Source organism: Convolutriloba macropyga, chromosome 4 (assembly GCF_964194025.1).
Source record: "Convolutriloba macropyga chromosome 4, txConMacr16.3, whole genome shotgun sequence".
Taxonomy (NCBI): domain Eukaryota; kingdom Metazoa; phylum Xenacoelomorpha; order Acoela; family Convolutidae; genus Convolutriloba; species Convolutriloba macropyga.
The window spans coordinates 27899591-27919852 of NC_134471.1; the positions used below are offsets into that span (position 1 = coordinate 27899591).

A 20262-nucleotide genomic window follows, 5' to 3' on the forward strand; every position below is an offset into this window, starting at 1 on the left:
TGTGCATTAAAAATTATTGCGTCAGGTGTATATCAGTAGGCTGCACAGCTGTTTAGAAGTATTTGACGGACGCAGCGTCCTGGGAATTATAGAATTCTCTGGCATAGATATTTTCTGGGAGTAGATTAACAGATTCCAAAAGTTATCGTTGCTACTCAATTAAAGTAAAATAATTAATTTTGTAGAAAGTCAGACCGCAGTTGGTTGAGCTTATGTTGATTTGAGCGCACATGTAGTTAATTGCGCTTAAGCAAAGTTTGTAGCCTGTACTTAGCCCTGTTGCTCTTGTAAAGCATTTTTCCTGTTGAGGTAGTTCGGTGTGTGAACGTCGGCAAATTTTAATAAGCAAGGTTTTCAATAAAAATCAATACTAGATTCGACTTCTCCTCGACTGAACATAAGGTTGACAAAGGTGTCCCTACTATAGTTTGTGTTCAGTAATAATTTCAATATTGCTTTTTTCAACAGAGATTGTAATCATTATTTGGGTCCTGTTGATCTTTTAAAGCAATTTTTCGCCCGGTCGAATGCTGCTGACCGTTTGACTTTTGGTTCTTAAAACGGGATAGACTGGTAAAACCCGAGGGTGTTAAGTGTCCGTTTAGTGCTATTAGAGCTCCAATACTCTACAAGTGTACGTATCACCAAAACTGCTGGGGATTTATCATGATTTATAGGAACATTGTGATGTTTGGAACCCCCAACACTTTAGTCCCACCTACCCCCCCCCCCCCCCCCCCCACCACCACCACCACACAGCATGTTTAAACGTATCGAACACTGATGGTTTAGCGAAGAGCAAGTTTTAGAAGCCCCTTGGAGAACTCTCGTTCAGAAGCTTCATGAATGTGTACAGTTTTGCGCATGCAATTCTTAAGTGCTTAAGTCTAGTGTCGTTTTGATAAAATTTTCTTTGATTTAGTTACTGACAAAGATAGAAAGCTAGAAGTTGCAGAGTCGAATCCCATAATAGAAAATATCCCTAGCTGTCTCTCGTTTGGGCTTTCTTTCCTTCTTTCTCGTTTACGTTCTCTCTCTCTCTCTCTCTCTCTCTCTCTCTCTCTGTCTCTCTCCTTCCCCTTTTTTTTTCATTTCGTCTTTTGCTGCCTTTTTTCTCCGTTAATTTAACTATCTCCCAAATCTTTTTTTGTTTTTTCCATCCTATGCATATCTGCAGATCTACAAAGCTATTGCGGCTATTTTCTGGCAATCTGCCAGCTATGTTTTATCGTTCTCGCCATACTATTTTATAGCTGCGAAGCTGTGAGCTGAGCGCAGCTATATTGCGGTGCTCTTGGTTTTTTTACAATTCAAAGAATTTGAATTGTATTGGGGCGCTGTCTTTTTTTTTAAGGTCTGTTCACACATTTTCATGATTTTTGAAGTCAAATTGGAGTAGTGATTTTGGTCACGCCGAAACAGGAAATGGAGCGAAAAAGCGAGTGGTTTTGCGGCGTGAAATTTAATTGCTCTAATTTTAAAGTAGAGTGAGAATACGGTGTTTGAACAAAAATTCGCTTTATCGGTAGTGGTTTTTTGTTCACATGCGGCAATTTCACTCTGATTTTTACTGTCTTTTCGATTTTTTGGATCGGATTTTTTTCTAAATGGTTTTCCCAATCCATTCACAGCTCATTCTAGGCCTAGTTTTTTGTTTGAATTAAATTTTCATTTCTCGCTAGTGGTTTATTTTTTGACATTGATGCGGCATTTTGACATTGATTTTCTGTTTTTTTCTTATTTTTTATCTGATTTTTCTAAATGGTTTTCCAAACCATTCATAGTCCGTTCTAGGTCTAGTTTTCTGTTTAGTCAATGAAAATTCTTTGAATTGTACGTCAGGACTTGTCCTGCTATGTTTTTTGTTTCGTCGTCTGACGCTCTTTTGTCGTTTTACATTTGTTCACACAGCAAAGCTGAAAAAGTCAAATTTTCTGAATGACTTCTTCCTCACGGCATTTGCGCGCGTGACGTCATTTCTCACTCGCTCTAGCAAAAGTTTTTAGGTTATTTGCGTGATTAGATTTTGATCATACGTGACTTACCTCACTCAATAAAATGACTTTTGCACTTTAAAACTTAAGTTCACATTGAATTTGTTTAAGGTCAAAGGAACTCATATGTACAGTAAAGGTACCTAATGAGAGGCTTCTGTGGAATGAATTTTAACAAGCTTTATTAATTTATCGCTGAATGTTTTTTGCCTAGTTTTTTGAGCGGCGTCGATTTCGATTCTTTTTTCGATTTAGATCTGTATCTGTTTCTATCTCTATTATATGGCACGCAGGTCTATTCTTTCGCAGCTATTCCGGCAATCTGCCGGCTATGTTGTTCAATTTTGCATGTAGTTCTTATGTACAGTAAAGGTACCTAATGAGAGGCTTCTGTGGAATGAATTTTAACAAGCTTTATTAATTTATCGCTTAATGTTTTTTGCCTAGTTTTTTGAGCGGCGTCGATTTCGATTCTTTTTTCGATTTAGATCTGTATCTGTTTCTATCTCTATTATTTGGCACGCAGGTCTATTCTTTCGCAGCTATTCCGGCAATCTGCCGGCTATGTTGTTCAATTTTGCATGCAGTTCTTAAGTGCGTAAGTATGGTGTCTTTGATAGATTTTAAAATGTTATAATTACTAACTAGGCTTGAAAATTGGTGGTTGCAGGATCGAATCCGATCATGGAGAGTGTTCCAAGCTCTTGGTGTGTATGTGTTACTTTTTATTTTGTTACGACCATATGACGTCACAAACACTTCAAATCTGCTTTTTGTTCATTCGTTCATGCAATTTCAACTGAAGTGCGTGCGTGACGTCATCTTTCATTGTTGGTGGAGCGAGTTTTTTTTGTTCATTCGCGTGATTAAATTTTTGGTCACACGTGACTTACCTCACTCTCAAAAATGACTTCCTCACTTTGAAATTGACTTTTATTTACTTTAATTCAGAGATTAGGTCAAATGGGTGTTTGTCACTCTAAGTGAAGGTTATTTGAGAGCAGCTAATAGAGGCAGCAAAAACTTATACAGATTTTCAATCAAAATTTGACATATCAGCCTCCAATGAAAAGACGATTTTTTTTGGTCTGTCTTTACTCTTTTTTTTAGACTGCAGATCTACAAAGCTATTGCGGCTATTTTCTGGCAATCTGCCAGCTATGTTTTATCGTTCTCGCCATACTATTTTATAGCTGCGAAGCTGTAAGATGAGCGCAGCTATATTGCGGTGTCCTTGGTTTTTTTTGTTTCGTCTGACGCTCTTTTTTCGTTTTACATTTGTTCACACAGCAAAGCTGAAATTTTCTGAATGACTTCTTCCTCTCACTAACGGCATTTGCGCGCGTGACGTCATTTCTCACTCGCTTTAGCAAAAGTTTTAAGGTTCATTTGCTTGATTAGATTTTGATCATACGTGACTTACCTCACTCAATAAAAATGACTTTTGCACTTTAAAACTTAAGTTTTATTTGAATTTGTTCAAGGTCAAAGGAACTCATATGTGAACTAAAGGTCCTTAATAAGAGGCTTCCGCGGAATGAATTTTAACAAGCTTTATTAATTTATCGCTGAATGTTTTTTGAGCTGCGTCGATTTTTTTTTCAATTTAGATCTGTATCTGTTTCTCTCTCTATTATATGGCACGCAGGTCTATTCTTTCGCAGCTATTCCGACAATCTGCAGGCTATGTTATTAATTGCGTGATAGTTTATAAGGGTCATATGTATGAACGCACTGAACACCATGTTTAAGCGTTGAGAATTTTTCAGAGGCCTCTGGGATCTATGGTTTAGACGTTTCTTAAATTTTGTGTAATTATATGCATGCAGTTCTTAAGTGTTTAAGTCTGGTGGTTTTTCAGAGATTTGTGTGTGTGAGCGTGTGTGTGTGTGTGTGTATTTGTGGGTGTGATTGTGTATATACGTGTGTTTGTATGCGCATGTGTGCGTGCGCTCCTCTATCTGCCCTTCCCTCTCTTCCGCTCATGTCTATATCTAGATCTCTCTCACTCTGTCCCTGTTGACCTGTACATCTTGCTTTATTTAGAACAAAGTATTTTCTCGGTTTGTCTCAAGATTTAGCAGATTATCTTTGTGTTGGCATTGCGATAGCGAGCTTGATAGTTAGATCTGATAGCTTATTTTCTAAGTCATTGTGATAACTTTTTTCCTCAGACCATAAATTAGACCTACCGATCCATGATTCTTGAGACCATTTGACTTTATTTGACTTTATATTGGGGTAACTTTATTTCTCAGCAATTAAGATTGTCTGCTTTGCGCTATTTGAAACTCAACTTTTGCAGTGCCACTGATGAAGTACAAAATAAAAACTGACCACCAGATTGAACCCAATATGAGCCCAAATTTTGTGTGCTCTATTAGTTGATTGTTAATAGTCGCCCTCATCTTCTCAGCCGGCTATTATAGCGCTCCTATTTTTTTACATTTCAAAGAATTTGAATTGTATTGGGGCGCTGTCTTTTTTACGACTCGAAGAGAAGTATTGGAGAAGTCCTTTTTTTAATCAATTTTATTGGAGTGATTTTTGAAGCGGGAAATGAATCGCGTGAAAAAATGAAACGCGGGAGTGATTTTGGTGTTGAACAAATGTGAAGAGCGGAGCGGAAAGAGAGTGGTTTTTGTTCATACCGCTGTTTTTGAGAGAGCGAGAAATTGATGTATGAAAAAATTTTCTCTAAGCGAGCAAAATTTTTTGTTCACGTGCGGCTTTTAAAAGCAGTTTTTTGGAACTTTTAATGGTTATGGGGTTTGATTATGATATTGTTTTAGTTTAGGCTTGTTTTGATAGGGAGTGAAGGTTTCAAGTTCTTAATTTGAGTTTGATGCTAATTTGGAGGTTTTTGATTAGTTTTGCTGATTTTAGACGAAATTTAATGATTTTTTGCTTGTTTTTTTTAGTTCTACTGCTTTAAGTAGGATTTGAATAGATGCTTGTTGCTTAAGGAATTTTCAGTTACCAATTGATTAAAGTTTTTGTTGGTATAAAATATTTTTTTTCTAAGGAAATATGACAGAAAAATTGAGAAATTTTAAACCAGTTTTCTTATTTTTTTCCATTTTTTTTCTTAATCTTAGGCCATTTTTTAGCCTATTATGACCTGCCCATTGCTCTGCGAGATTTTCATTGCTCTAATTGCAAAGAAACTTTATTCGGCTTTATGTTTCCTTGTACTATTAAATAAAAACTCACTAAGTTTTTCTAGTTTTTCTGTTCAACTTGTTTTTGAATGCCGTTTCTAATCTTCCTTATTTTTTATGGCATTTGTGGAGGTTTAGGCTCCACAATAGATTTTGTTCTAAATGGTTTTCCCAATCCATTCATAGTTCATTTTAGGCCTATTTTTTTAGAATCAGATTGACATTTCTCGCTAGTGGTTTTTTGTTCTCGCTAGCCGCATTTTGACATTGATTTTTTGTTTTTGGTCTAACTTTTTTGTTTAGTCAATGAAAATTCTTTGAATTGTACGTCAGGACTTGTCCTGGTATGTTTTTTTGCTTCGTCGAACTTTTTTTTCGCTTTACCTTTTTGCCGCTTTTCCGACATTTTGCGTGAAATCTTTTTGACTTCTCTAGGCTAGTTTCACTCTTCTGTCATTCTGCTCAAAGTCTTTTTTAGACAGCAGCTGCTCAGCAAAGCAATTCAAAATGAAGAAAGTCGGTGTAAAAAATCAAAGTCAGAAATATAAACGGGATAAATCCTTAAAGCCCATAATAGATGCCCGGTACTTGAACTTTGTTCTCATAAGTTTTAGTTACTATCTATAATGATTATTGGTAGTACTACTAGACCCTGTAGCCTCTCACTGAGAGACAGCAACTACGAAATGACATCAAAATAAATCGCACTTAAAAATGTTTTTGTACAAAAATCAATTTTTGTTGATATTTTCTTTTCTTTCAATCCCAATAGAGTTATGGGAATCAACGGCGGCTATTTTCCGGCAATCTGCCGGGTATGTTTCGAGTTTTTGATTGCTCTCAAACAAAGTTTGTAGTAATTATATTAGTCGCGTGCGTCTTTTGTATTCGATTTTTTACTATCAATTATTACGGAAACTGGTGAGAAGGCAATAACACAATTTTGTGAGGAGCAATTTTTTTCGGTGGTTTAGACTGCCCCTTTTTGCACCCCCCCCCCTGTTCCGATCCCCTCATTTGAGTTTTAAATCTTTTTCTCTAATAAGGTTACGCTTGCCTACCTAAGCCCCAGCTTGCTACTTAAAAGCAATCGATTGCCATTCATTTTAGAGAAATCAACTGGTTTTTGAAATTCTCATCTGCCGCATGTAAATTTTAACAGCGCTCCATTCTTTGTGAGAGCTTTGTTTGATTCACGTTTCGAATAATAAGTACACTCCAAATTAACCCTTAGACTTTGTTGGATTTTCTCTCTAGATATCTTTTGTCGATACTCTCTGGAAATCTGTAGGTCGAGTTGAACTTCTTACCCCTTTTCCTTTTTTGTTCGATTTGAATTTCTCGTTTCCTTAAACAATGATATCTTGTTAGTATGTTTGAAAGTTTTGTTGATACTTACGATTAGCGTCTATTCTTTCGTTTTTCGCTCGGTCATCACAACTAGGCTGACGATATGTTGTCGGTGTTTCAGAAAGCTCTTCATTCTCCGCTGCTCCTGTTGTTGGCTCTTCATCTGGCAACATATCTGGCACTGGTATCTCCCCTTCTATCCCTTTGACCGGAGATGCCAAAGCAGATGCGGACATAATGGCTTTTTTCAAAGCCAGGCAGAAAGCATTAGGCCAAGGTCAGCTGTCTTTTATAGGGAACAATAACAATGATTTAACATTGATTTTAGTGCAAGTGTTGTCTTACTTCATGCACAATTCATGATTATGGCTCGCTTCGTTAACGTCACTTTGCTTTGAAATTTTTAGCCGTTCAAATACGTTTAGTACAATAAAAATCTAGTGCTGTCAAAATCTAGATAATTATAGCAGTGAGCTCAGCATAGCTATATCGCGGTACTCGTGATTTATACAATTCGAAATGTATAAAATCAAATATTGAAATTGCTACCGAATTTTATAACCAAAATCCATAAACGCGTCAGAAAATTTCGCTTTCGGGTTGTCTTTTTGCCTGCAATAGGCTCAAGTGTCTAATTGTTCTCAAACGAAGTTTGTAGCAATTGTATTTGTCCTGTGGTCTTTTTTACGCGATTTTTCCTTTAACCCATTGTTCCTCGGAACCAATTGGCTTTTCGTCCTCAAAGCGGGATAAACAGGTAGCGCTTGGAGGGCATTAAGTGGCCGAGCAGCTCTCTTAGACCCTCACGCTTGACTAGTCTCGAAGTATGTGATTCACCGAATTTGTTTTGAGGAGACAATTTCAGGGCTTCAGGGGGGCAGTTCTTAGTCTTAAAAGTTCGATCCCCTCAGTCACCCCCCCCCCCCCGCAGTTACCGCCGCAGAAAGCATCTTATCCTGATATTCCTGAACTTTTCTGATGAATTGTTTTGTTTTGAAGCAGTTAGGCAATGCGTACGCACTATCATGCGTCAGTAACTTTTGAATCAAATAATCGAAAACCGTTTTCATTTAATTTTTTATAGTAACTTTTTGAATAAATTTTTTTCGCAGATGATATCACGCTGCAGTTGTATGAACAATAATGAGCTTCTCGATTCCAAGTTGGAATTTTTTAAAAAACTTTCTTGCATATTTTTTCGAAAACGATTGTGTTAGCATAAAGCATCTATCTGCGTAATTCGGTCTGAAACGGATGTTTGTTTCAGCAAATGTTTGAATGTCAATTCTACAGTTATCCTGGAAAGTGCAATGTATTTCACGCGAGATAAAAAACGATATTGGAAAGGAACCGACAAGGAAAAGTGATTTGTCTAAATGTCACATTGAAAAATTGTACAACAAATTGAATTATTTGTGAAGTGCGTGCTTTTGTCAAATTGTAATTATGTAAATAAGATTTAGAAACAATTTTACTTGTGCATAACTTCATCAGTTCAACTTTCTCTCACATCAGACAATATTTACACGTTGGCGGCCGTCAAGTAGACTTGATTTCGAGGTTGCAAATAGGTGAACAGGAAAAGGCTCATCTGAGTTTGCGTGGAAAAGATTGTTTCCATATTTCTGTGGACAGCAATCAAAGCACAACATAATTACGCGTGAAAATCTTAAGAATTTGTGTACTATTGCTTCCAAAACAAAGGCAACAAAACTAATTTTGAAAATTCGGACATTTTTCTTTTATCTCAGTGAGAAGCTGACATCTCTAGAACAAACAAGTGTAAAAAAACTCACCTTATCTTGGTCATTGCGGAGTTCATTCGAAAGCAAATTTTATGGAATTATGAAAGCCGAAGTTAACCCAATGAATTCGTTCACACAGTTGTCGATAAGTCAGTTTAGAGATTTAATTTCGGCGTCGTCAAACAGTACCTCTCCACTGGACATCATTCCGACACATCTTGTTAAGTCATTTCCAGATTATTATTTTCTGGACCTCCTGAAACTTCTTAATCTTTCGCTGAAGGCGGGATATTTTCCCAAGTTCTTTGAAATGGCATTTGTTAAACCCCATTTGAAGAAAGCAAATTCTGATAGCAAAGATTTTTCAAATTATCGACCTATTTCAAACCTAAGTTACATTTCGAAACTATTAGAGCGGGTGGCTTTTACGCAAAAGCGTGAACACCTTGAAAAGAATAGTCTTTTTAGTAAATACCAAAGCGCCTACAGGAAGTTTTCTACAGAAACAGCCCTAGTTAAAGTGACGAATGATTTGCTCCTCAACTTAGATAAGAAAAAAGCACTTTTTTTAATGGACTTGATCTATCAGTTGCCTTTGACACTCTCGATCTTTAATTACTTCTTTCGATTCTTGAAACAAGTTTGGGTTTCAAAGATAAAGTGCTTAGATTTTAAAATAGTTATTTGAAAAGTAGATCTCAAAAAGTGTTGATTGAAAGTGAATATTCGATGCCAAGAACTATAAAAATGGGTGTTCCTCAAGGATCTGTTCTAGGTCCCTTTCTTTTTACATGCTATCTTGTTCCTCTGGAAGTTCTGTTTGAACGTCTTGATGTCAATTATCATTTTTATGCCGATGACACTTATCTATTTTGTTTACCATGCTTAGATAAATCATGGGGCTTTTGATTTAATACTTACGACCCTCAAAAAGTGGTTCAGTGGTGCTAAGCTCCGATTAAACTCGAATAAAACTAACAAACTGAGTACATGTTTATTAGTAGAAAGAAAAGTGTAAATTGCGATTTTGAACTCCCAGCAGACGCCAACTTTTCTAATAATGCTACTTTGCTGGGCTTCAACTTAGATTCCAGATTTTCATATACAAAACAAGTTAGTTCTGTGTCCTGGATGTTATTATTTCTTGCGAAAAATTTATTCAGTCAGAGATACAGTCGACAGAAAATTGTTGATCGAGTTAGTTCGGGTAATGATTCTCTCGCGACTAGATTACTGCAACTCACTGTACTATGGACTACCTGCCATTAGTATACAGAAATTACAGCGTATAATGAACTCAGCATGTCTCATTTTTATACTATCACCTGGTTCACCAACAGCAAATTATATCAAACAGCTTCATTGGCTACCCATCAAACAACGTGTCCTCTACAAAATTCTTCTTTTCGGTCACCGTTTAGTTCACCATCCGTGGAAAGCATTAGTTTTCCGAAATGATAAGATGACTGGATGTCAATATGCATACAAATTGAAGGTTCCAGCAGACGCCAACTTTTCTAATAATGCTACTTTGCTGGGCTTCAACTTTGATTCCAGATTTTCATATACAAAACAAGTTAGTTCTGTGTCCTGGATGTTTTTATTTCTTGCGAAAAATTTATTCAGTCAGAGATACAGTCGACAGAAAATTTTTGATCGAGTTAGTTCGGGTAATGATTCTCTCGCGACTAGATTACTGCAACTCACTGTACTATGGACTACCTGCCATTAGTATACAGAAATTACAGCGTATAATGAACTCAGCATGTCTCATTTTTATACTATCACCTGGTTCACCAACAGCAAATTATATCAAACAGCTTCATTGGCTACCCATGAAACAACGTGTCCTCTACAAAATTCTTCTTTTCGGTCACCGTTTAGTTCACCATCCGTGGAAAGCATTAGTTTTCCGAAATGATAAGATGACTGGATGTCAATATGCATACAAATTGAAGGTTCCTAATGTCGACTGCATTTGGGGTAATATCTTTCAGTTTTGCTGTCCCTTTTGGATGGAATAAGTTGCCTTTTGAAATGAAACTAATACCCCATGAGTCTGATTATCGGAAAAACTGAGAAATTTTTTAATCTTTGATTTGGAAAGCACTTTTGAGTTTGTAAATAGTGCGTAGACCTATAATATTTTCAAAGAAATGTTTTGTTTCACTTAAAGTGGGGCTTAAGAGGAACATCTAACCTGAAAATTAGACTCGGCTAAGGAATATAAAAAAAAGTTTAGCATCTTCCTTACGAATATATTTTTATTTATTAAGAGGATTTTTAACAGCCGCCCTCAGCTTCCGATATGGCATTTATTATTTAGGCGCTCTCCGTTTTACAGTTAAAAGAAATTGAATTGTATTGGGGCACTGTCTTTTTAACGAGTAAAATTGCCGTGTGAACCAACTTTTTCTGAGCGAGAAAAGTTTTTTTAATGCGCTGCGTTAAGTGAACGACTTTTTGACTCTAAAAAGAGTTTTTAAGAGATTGTTGTATATAGATGACGATTTTCAGCCGTGTTTTCGTTCATTTGGACCATTTCTTTTATTGTAATTTGGTGTTTTAGAAGTAAATTTTGATCCATGTCGCTTGAATATGCAACCATCTGAAATTGATGTCAAAATGTTTCTGAGAGCTTAATTATGCGTTTCAAGTGCAAAATTGGCCCATATTTCTCATTTTATTGAAACATTTTTTGGCTTTTTTTATTAATCATTTCATTTTTAACTCTTCGAGCTGACTTTTTTTAAACAAAATTAGTAAATTTGTCAACGTATTTTTGATAATTCCTAAATTGGATGCCTCTTTTTGACGTGAGGTGCTTTTGTTTTTATAAAATTGTACACGCACTAATCCGATTTCAGCTGTTTTTGTCATTTTTACTAAGATTTTTGTTTGTTCTTGGAGTTCTTTAAGATCTGTTCACATTTGTATGATTTTTGAAGTCAAATTGGACTAGTGATTTTGGTCACGCCGAAACAGCAAGTGGCGCGAAAAAGCGATTGCTTTTGCGGTGTCAAGTTTTTTCATTCTAATTTTTAAAAATGCTCTTTCTCACTATTGTTTTTTTGTTCACATGCGGCAATTTCACTTTGATTTTTACTGTTTTTTCAATTTTTTGGATCGGATTTTTTAAATGGTTTTTCCAATCTATTCAAAGTTACTTCCAGGCCTAGTTTTTTGTTTAGACCAAATTTATCGTATTCGCTAGTGGTTTTTGATCACACGCGGCATTTTAACATTGATTTTTTCAGTTTTTTATATAGCCGCACAGCGATAGCTGTGGCTATTATTGGCCTTCTTTCTTTTTTTTTTATTTCGTCAAGATTTTTTTTACGACCATATGATGTCACAACTACTTCAAATCTGCTTTTTGTGCACGCGATTTCAACTGAATTGCGTAGGTGACTTCATTTTTTACTCTAGTGGAGCGAGTTTTTTTTTGTTCATTCGCGTGATTAAATTGGTCACACTTGTCATACCTCTCTCAAAAATGACTTCATCACTTTGAATTTGACTTTTATTTACTTTAATTCAAAGAGATAAGGTCAAATGGGTGTGTGTCACTCTAAATGAAGGTTAATTGAGAGCATCTAATAACACCAAAAGCTTATATAGATTTTTAATCAAAATATAACATATCAGCCTTCAATGAAAAGACAATTTTTTTGGTCTGTCTTTACCTCTTTTTTGAGATTGCAGATCTACGAAGCTATTGCGGCAATTTCCTGGCAATCTGCCAGCTATGTTTAATTTTTTTGATCTGATTTTTTGGAAATGGTTTTCCCTATTCACTCATAGTCCATTCCAGGTTTAAGTTCTGTTTAGTCTACACAAATTTCTTTGACATTTTACGTCAGGACTTGCCCGGCTATGTTTTTTTTTAAAATTCGGTTTACATTTTGCTCACCTTTTTCGTTTTACATAAGTCACGATTTTCGCGTTTGACTTCTGACTTACCTCAATCACTGTTTCAACTGAATGGATTCTAAATTCTTTCACGCATTGAATTACGCAATGTAGTGAATACGGTCAATATTAAAAAAAAATTATAAACCGATAAAGCGCGGTCATTAAGTCATAGTGCATGAGGTTATCAAAGTTCATTAGAGCGATTCCCGTTACTCGAACTTTGTTACTAGGTACCATCTCTAATGCTTATTGGTATTGATACTAGCCCTTGTGTCGTCTCACTCCGAAACAGGAGTATGCTCAGATCCAAAATGACATCAAAATAGTTTGCACTTTAAAATTGTTTGTGTACAAAATTAATTTCTTTCATTAGTTTCTCTTCTTTCAATCCCAATCTTGGATATGGGAATCAACCTCGGCTTTTTTCCGGCAGTCTGCGGGATATGTTTTAGACTTCTGAAAAATGAACAGTGACATACTTAACGTTTGCATGACATTCTTAATCACTTCTACTGTGGAATATGGCAGAATCAACTATGTTTTGAATGTTTTGAAACTTTAGAAATTAATTTAACTCAAGCTTTCGACGGGTCTCGCAAACTACTACAAGCATTCACACGTACCAATAAAATTCGAATTGACTTAGCACCTATTAATTACAATAAGTTCCTATAACAAAGAGTGCGCTCCTGCTTGGCCAAGTGCGATTAGTTTATAATAAATAAATTCCTATTTTCATTCATTAGCTGCCATCTTAGTATTTTTCAATAGTGATTAATGTAACCAAATAATAAATAAACAGTTAGTCTTATTCAGCAGCAAAAATCTTGTCAATCATGCCCGTAAACTTATTTCACTCTTTATGGGACTTAACCTAAGTAATTGCACTCGAACGAAGATCGAAGCAACTATTATACACGTGTTTTTTTTCTGCAAAAGTTCGGGTCATTTTTTCACTTTATATCCTAATAGTGGTATATAATAACCTCTAATGACTTCATTTCAAGCACTTAATTGAACTTCTTAGCCCCCGCCCCACTAATTGTTCGTGAGCATTTGTTCCGACGGTGGCAGGTTATATATAAAAATTGATTTCAAGAATTGATATGTCAAAAAATCTACAAGTACGAGTAAAATTCGAGACCGCGACAGAATGTGTAGTGGCGATGTCGAAAAGATTTCATTGAATTCTTCAAGAAAACGTCAAGCAAAAGATTTAAAATAAATTTTTCAAACGTCGTTCGAGAGCAATTAATATTGCTCTCGAATGACGTTTGGAGATTGTAAATCTTTTGCTTGACCGTTTTCTTGAACATTATTTTGATTTCACTTCTCGAGTGAGTTTTTGGCACACATCTTCTTGGTTTTTGCGGTAAATTGCTTTTAATTAGAAATTAAGTCTCTCGCTATAAACAAAATCGGTTGTAAGAAAAGCGAAAACAAGAGCCTGATAGCCGAAGGTTTAATGCTTCGTTCGGCGGGTGTGCGTTGTTGGAATTTTTTGCACCCATAAATATTACCTGGGATAAAGTACCCTCTAATTTAAATTGCCCCACCTTACCTTCGAGAGCAATTTGTCTGACCTTAGTCGGTATATATTTGAATTTTTCGCATCAATTTTTCAAAGCATGCTGCACACATTAGGCCAGCTGAGTTTATTGTCAGAAACATTTGTTAACGTGAAAATTTTGATGCTGCGACCTGGAAATCTTTCACATTTGATTTATTTCAATTGTCAACAAGCGTTGTTGAAAGCAAAGGTTATTTGCATTCTATCAAATCAGGTTCAGAAAAGCTTTATTTTTCGAAAGTGTTAATCCATTCAAGTCTATCGTGTACCTATTCCGTTTTCAACATAGTGCAAATCTTATAAATTGTACAAATGTTCCATCCAATGATCCATTATGTTAGATTTGTAAACTGAACGAGTTGCATTTCAGACGTATGATGTTTTGCTATTGATGTATCAATAGAAATAGAAAGATCATGCTGAACAGTTGCTTGGCTCAATCCATAATAAAAAGGGGTGGATCTACGTTTCAGGTTAGTTTTAGTGGTGCCCCTTGTAACTTTATTTGCTTCTAAGGCAAGATGTGATGATATGCTTAGACATTATTGATTCTACCGGTCAAGCGCTAATGCGTTGCATTTTGATCCTTTGTTTCCACCAGCAGTAAAACTTTCCTTCGACAAAATTGTTCAACGCTGTTTTATTGATTCGTGAATATAGGGACCCAAGTAATTCTGAAATTTTTATCAGCTAAGATCTGATGAGATGCTTACTAAGAAATTTTATCATGGAAGATCTGAAAACATCTAACACGTTAAAAAATTTTGAGTATCAGTTATATGTGTATAATTTAATAAGACGTAAGATCCTCAAGAATATCTCCAATAAGTTAAGCAAGAGTATCGATTATCGAATTTGGTTGTTTAATTAATCGATAATGCAGAGGTGCTCCAATGTACTATTGCAAAGACTGCCTATTTTTTGCACCATTCTTTTTCGGTTGGAAATGTGGTAATTTGAAGTTTTTGCCTCTTTTAAAGGTATCCCAATTATGTAGAAAGTGCTTGAAGAGACCTGAAAGTAACATAACAGTCAGGAGACTCCTATCAAGCAAGCAAGCTAGTCCAGTTGTGAAGCTTGGAGACGAAGTTTACTACGGAACATTTGAGAAGACACTGAAATATGTAAAGTTGTTTTCACTCATCAACTCAGCTGTGGTGTTAAGTGCCGTGCCGTTTCTCATGACACAGAATTGGGAGAAGTTGAGAAAGTATAGAGCTACTAGTGCATTTGCAATCACATCAGCTGTGGCCGTCGGTATGTTCAACATCTAAATCCTTCCAATGCGCATTCTAAATTTCCAGTTTTGCTCCGGTTATTGCTTTCATTCAGATGTCATTGTAATAAACTTGGTATTTTCAATTCAAAAGGCCTTTGAAGAGCAAAATCCATCAAGGACTGATAGAAGAATAATTGAGCCTGTTAATATTGTGTATGTAAAGATGGATTTGAAAAGCGGAGATTATTTAGTGAAAACGAACGGAAAAAGCATTATTAAAATAATTTGAGTAGAGGTACTAAAAGCACCTGGACCATATGATAACCATTTTTCTGTCGGTAGTCTTAATAAACAACATTAAGATGATCATCGGAAAAAAGAAATGCCAGTTATATATTTCTTTAATACTGGCCCTGCATTTTCTAGGCGTAGTCCTGCCGGTCTTCCTTCACACAATGTCAAAGAAGTACGTCACGCACATGTTTTACAACTGGGACACAAAACATTTCACTCTTAGGTACTACTCTCTATTCCTGCGGAAGAAACACCTCACATTCGCACCTGAAGATGTATCGATGCCTCTCAAGACTGGATTTGCCACCCATCTTGTGAAGGAGAGACCCTTTTTCATTGCTAAGCAGTATTTTTACAATGAAAATTTGTACGGGAAATTTCTTGGATTCTAGCGAATCAATGTTAATCAATTTAATGAAATCAGGTAGACAGCGTTTTATGATTGAGTTATATATGATTGACTGACCCGGGTAATACTTCATGACGAGGATTTTTCGAGGGATAAGTTAAGTTACAACGTATGCTTAATTGCTTTCAAATTTCACTAGCTGGTCTTGTCTCAAAGCAAATCTTCGCACCTCCTTTAGTCAGTTTTTTTATTCTCCAAAATAAAGTTTTCAGCATAAACTATAAAATATTTTTGGTAGCCGCAAAGCGATAGCTGGGGCTATTATTTACCGTCTCTTGGTTTTGATTTTCCCCTCCCAAATGAAGTTTTCAGCATTAACTATAAAATATCTGTTTGGTAGCCGCAAACCAATATCTGGGGCTGTTATTTACCGTCTCTTGGTTACGATTACTTTGAATCTGCTTTTTGTTCATTCATCCATGCAATTTCGAATTGCGTGCGTGACGTCATTTTTCACTCTGTGTAGCGAGTTTTTTTTGTTCGTTCGATTGATCAATTGCTCTCAAACAACGTTTTAATTGCTCTCGAACGAAATTCGTAGCAATTATTGCAAAGATGTTGGTCTTTTTTATGCAAATTTTTTGCTTGACCGGTTTTGCGCTTTTCTTCTAGAACATTCTTTGACTCCGCAGGTGACTTTTTCACGCTTTCGTTCTTCATTTTTGAGTGATATCTATTGCTCTCACACCAAAGTAAAGCTTGTTGCTTAAATAAAATCGATTGCAACATAGCAACAAGAAGGGCCTGTTAGCCGAAGTGAGCGGGAGCTCCATGGTTTGCATCCCGGGGTGGTTAACTATTTTTGCTGACATTTGAGAAATTTATCTAGGCAACAGTCCCTGAATTAAATTGCCTCGCCTGTCGTTCTATTAGTCGGTTTATATTTTAGAAATTATATTAGTCCTGTGGTCTTTTCAATGCAATTTTTTGCTTGACGAATTTTTTGTCTGACCCTTTTGACTTTTGGTCTTCAAAAACGGAATAAAAAGATCAGGTGAATAAAAAGACCAGTGGCAATCAGGTTTCTTGGTTCCCACTATTTAAGTATGCGATTCACCAACTATTAACCGAAAATAAAATTTAGGTGATCTACTTTTCTTTCCTCATCTTTAATGTAGAAGTACAAGTTTCCTCAACACTGAAAGAAGAGTGATCAATTTGTAATTGGTTTTCAATGTGAAATATGAAATTTTTTAGCAAAAGAATTTTAAAATGATTCAAACGTAACTCAACCACTATTGTTAAATTCAAAAAAACTATAATTTTATTGTGCATTCAATTTCTAAGCTTTTTAAGATAGAACTTTTAAATTTTGGCGGTTGGTAACTATTCTACGATTTTGCGAATATTCAAATCAACTAATATTGATTAATTAATTTAGAACAAAACCAATTTTTTGTCTGTCAAATTGAATTTTTGTCCTCAAAAACGGCATAAGCAAGTAACGCCCTGAGGTCACTAAGTTCTCTTAGAGCCTTACGCCTTGCAACTCTCTAAGAATGCGAATCACCAAAAGTGTTTCGAGACAAATTTATGGTAATCTTATTCTTAGATGTTTGAATCCCCAGTGACCCCACCCTCAATCACCCCCCTTTGAAACACCCCCAGTCCACCCTCCTCCACCTGGCCGTTTGGACCACCTCTCGTCCTTTCGTCCATCCCTCCCAACTCATCCCCCGTATCTTTACCGCCCCACCCCTCAATACTACCATATACAAGCCCCAGCAGGTTACTGCCGAAGACAACTGCAATTCGCCTGTCGTTTGAGAGCAATTTGCTCGACGTTAGTCGGTTGGTGTTACGCACTGATTTTTACGTGTTCCTCATGGTGTTTTCTGAGGTTAATATTGGAGGTAATTAACTTTTATAATCAGCATTTTACAAGGACTTATTTAGATGTTTCACAGTGCGATTCTTAGCAGATATATTTTGAATAAATTTAGCTAGTGATAGCCTTTTATTGAGCGGTTCGGATGTGCGATATATCCACTAGTTTGCCTTGTGTTCCAGAGTTTTAATCGTTTGCAATTATGCTCTTAGGAAGCCTGATCTAACTTAGTAATTTTTAAAGATTTATCCAGTTCAATCTTTAATTATTTCAGCAAAAACTAATAACGAGAAGTTTTCTAGTTCTATCAAAGTTTTCCAAGATATTAATCAACTGATTATCAGGCTGGTTCTCCGGTGTTCTGCTGATCGTAAGTTCCGCAGGACTGTGCCTCGAGTACTATTGGTCCTTCGCAAATATTTACTGATCTATAAGTTGGGCAATTTCCGGCTTTTGTACGTCTCTTGATGTTTGTTAAGTACATATACAAGTTCCGTATTAGCACCTACTTTATCAGAATAATTACTTCACCAAGTACATAATCTCATGAAGTTATTTACTAATTATGCGAATTTATCTTCAAGAAACTCAAAAAAGTAAATATTGAGTCTTTTAGGCACTTGATAAATTTATCAATAAACTGTCAATCTGCGGTTGTTTTTCATAAACATAAACAAATTAGGGGTTACAGGCCTAGATGGAAATACTAGCTGTATATGGCCTTGAAACTAAATGAATATTATAGCAATTATTTATGGATATTTTAAGGAATATCATCACGTAACTATGAGGGACGAAATAGGGGCGTGACACTCCCGGACTTTATGAAAATTTTCCATGAAAATTTTGAGAAGGAACTGGGGTTTTACAAATTTTCTATAAAACATATAATCTGCACGAGTATGAGGATATACATATGTTTTTGTTGGAGCCACCCAATTTATGTTTTCTTAGAAAAGAGTTTTTGAACGAAAGCATTTAAGTGAAAAACAATTAAGGAAGTTAAGAGAAATGAAGTTGAGATAAGGTTATAATGAAGAGGATTAAGACAAGATTAAAAGCTTTGAAGGAACATTAAGGATGTTGAAGATGCGCTATTTCAGAAGGAAAGCATGAGACATAAGTTAAAGTTAAGGTTAAGAGAAGACATTGAATTAGCACTGAAAATAATCACGCTTATTTCGTTAAATAATGGCTCTAATCTTTGAGAAGGAGTAGAAGAAGGATACTGGTTGAATGAATGCTTTAAAGCACTGGTTAATTTCTGGGATTGAAGCACTGGTTTGATGATTTAAATCACTTAGAACCAAAACTTAATGGATGAAGGGATACTTAATCAGTTAAGGGATTAATACTTGTTGAACTATATAAGACTTTCAAGAGCTGAAAGTATACTTTCCTCTCGGGGTTGAGCTTGGTTTTCTAGTTCATCGTCTTTGTTGAATCGGCCCATGGTGTTGAGTGACATGGTAGAAGTTGCAGGCATGGAATTTCGTCGTTGTCGTTTTAGGGTTCCAAGTTCTTCTGGAGAGATGACTGTTGGCGGTTGCTTGAGGTGTTTGGCTAGATTTGTAACGACATCTGCTTTCAGATGTTTTGGTACTGAAACTACTGGATTAAGCGGTACATTGTTCCGTTTCCGTTAAGCTTCATGAAATTTGGCACCATTTGTCGTACAAAGGCTACTTTATGGTATAAATACATGAAGAGGATATGTAAGGCTAAGTTTCCAATAAAGACAATGATTGTCAGCGAGAGAGAAAGCTTGATTGGCACGTAAGATTCAAGTTTGTCAATTAGTGCTGGCTTGAATGATTTCATTTCAGTGGTAATGGGCTTTGCTATGTCGTCTAATGATTCTGTTGATAACTTTCGATTGGAATAAATGAATTCTGTTTTGACTTTTTTCAGTAAATCAAGGCTGGCATCAGTGCTTGTTTCGTATTTTGGTAGCTCGTTTATGTTTGGAACTAAGTCAATTAATTGTTCTAGTGGATCAGGCAATTTAACATTGATTCTCTTTGCTGGAAGGTACTGACAACTTTGTAAATCAGCTCTGATATTAATGTGATCACTGAACATTGTGTGTCCACATTTTAATGTCATTAAACAGATGTTACAACCTTTATGGGGAATGTTGGTCTGTCGGCCATTCTCGTCCGTACCAATCTCACTAAGAGTAAAATCACTTGAAGCTGATGTAAGTAGCCATATTTCGTATCCAAGGTTCTGTGCTCGTTCGTGGTTGGGTAACACAACCTTCTCTGTGTCACATACTTTCAATGCTGTAATGGCATGATGAAACTTGAGGGTTGCTAGGTACGAGGAGAATCCAAGGTGAGTTTCCACTGTCTCATCACAGATTCGGTATCGTGGCGATCCTAGACAGTTATCATACTGAGCTCTCGTCAGTACTGTAGTTTCCATCTGTCCTTCTGAGATTGGCTGTCCTTCTGAGTTCTCTCCCTCTATCACCCATCGTAAAGCGTCTACAGAGTCCTTCTGGGGCATAGGGATTACAATTGCACGATAAATTTCAAACACTGTCTGGCTAGAGGCTATGGGAATGGCTAGTGTCAGTAAAAGACCGTCTTCTACTGTTGAAATCTCTTGTACGAGTTTCGCATCGTAATACGAAAGTATGTCAGTCATGGGAATTGCCAAAGTTAGACGATCTGGTGCGTTCTTTTGGCTATCATGGACTGCGTCAAGGATCTTTATCAACGATTTTCGGGGTACTAAAGAGATTGGAAGGCGTTTGTCAAGTAAAGTAGGAA

General features: G+C 36.2%; 2 protein-coding genes across 2 annotated transcripts in view; both read left to right on the top strand.

Moving 5' to 3' along the window:
* LOC142337571 (kinesin-like protein KIF6) overlaps positions 1 to 8024 on the top strand; it is a 78148-nt gene extending 70124 nt beyond the window's left edge. Inside the window, exons 13-14 of the mRNA XM_075386899.1 lie at positions 6627 to 6782; positions 7773 to 8024. Of these exons, the coding sequence (XP_075243014.1) occupies positions 6627 to 6782; positions 7773 to 7783 (167 nt within the window). The 3' untranslated portion in view covers positions 7784 to 8024. The remainder of the gene's footprint in view (positions 1 to 6626; positions 6783 to 7772) is intronic.
* Positions 1 to 15675, top strand: part of LOC142338357 (transmembrane protein 70 homolog, mitochondrial-like) — a 197974-nt gene extending 182299 nt beyond the window's left edge. Inside the window, exons 2-4 of the mRNA XM_075388070.1 lie at positions 14104 to 14208; positions 14716 to 14992; positions 15381 to 15675. Of these exons, the coding sequence (XP_075244185.1) occupies positions 14152 to 14208; positions 14716 to 14992; positions 15381 to 15640 (594 nt within the window). The 5' untranslated portion in view covers positions 14104 to 14151 and the 3' untranslated portion in view covers positions 15641 to 15675. The remainder of the gene's footprint in view (positions 1 to 14103; positions 14209 to 14715; positions 14993 to 15380) is intronic.
* The last annotated feature ends 4587 nt before the right edge of the window (positions 15676 to 20262 follow it).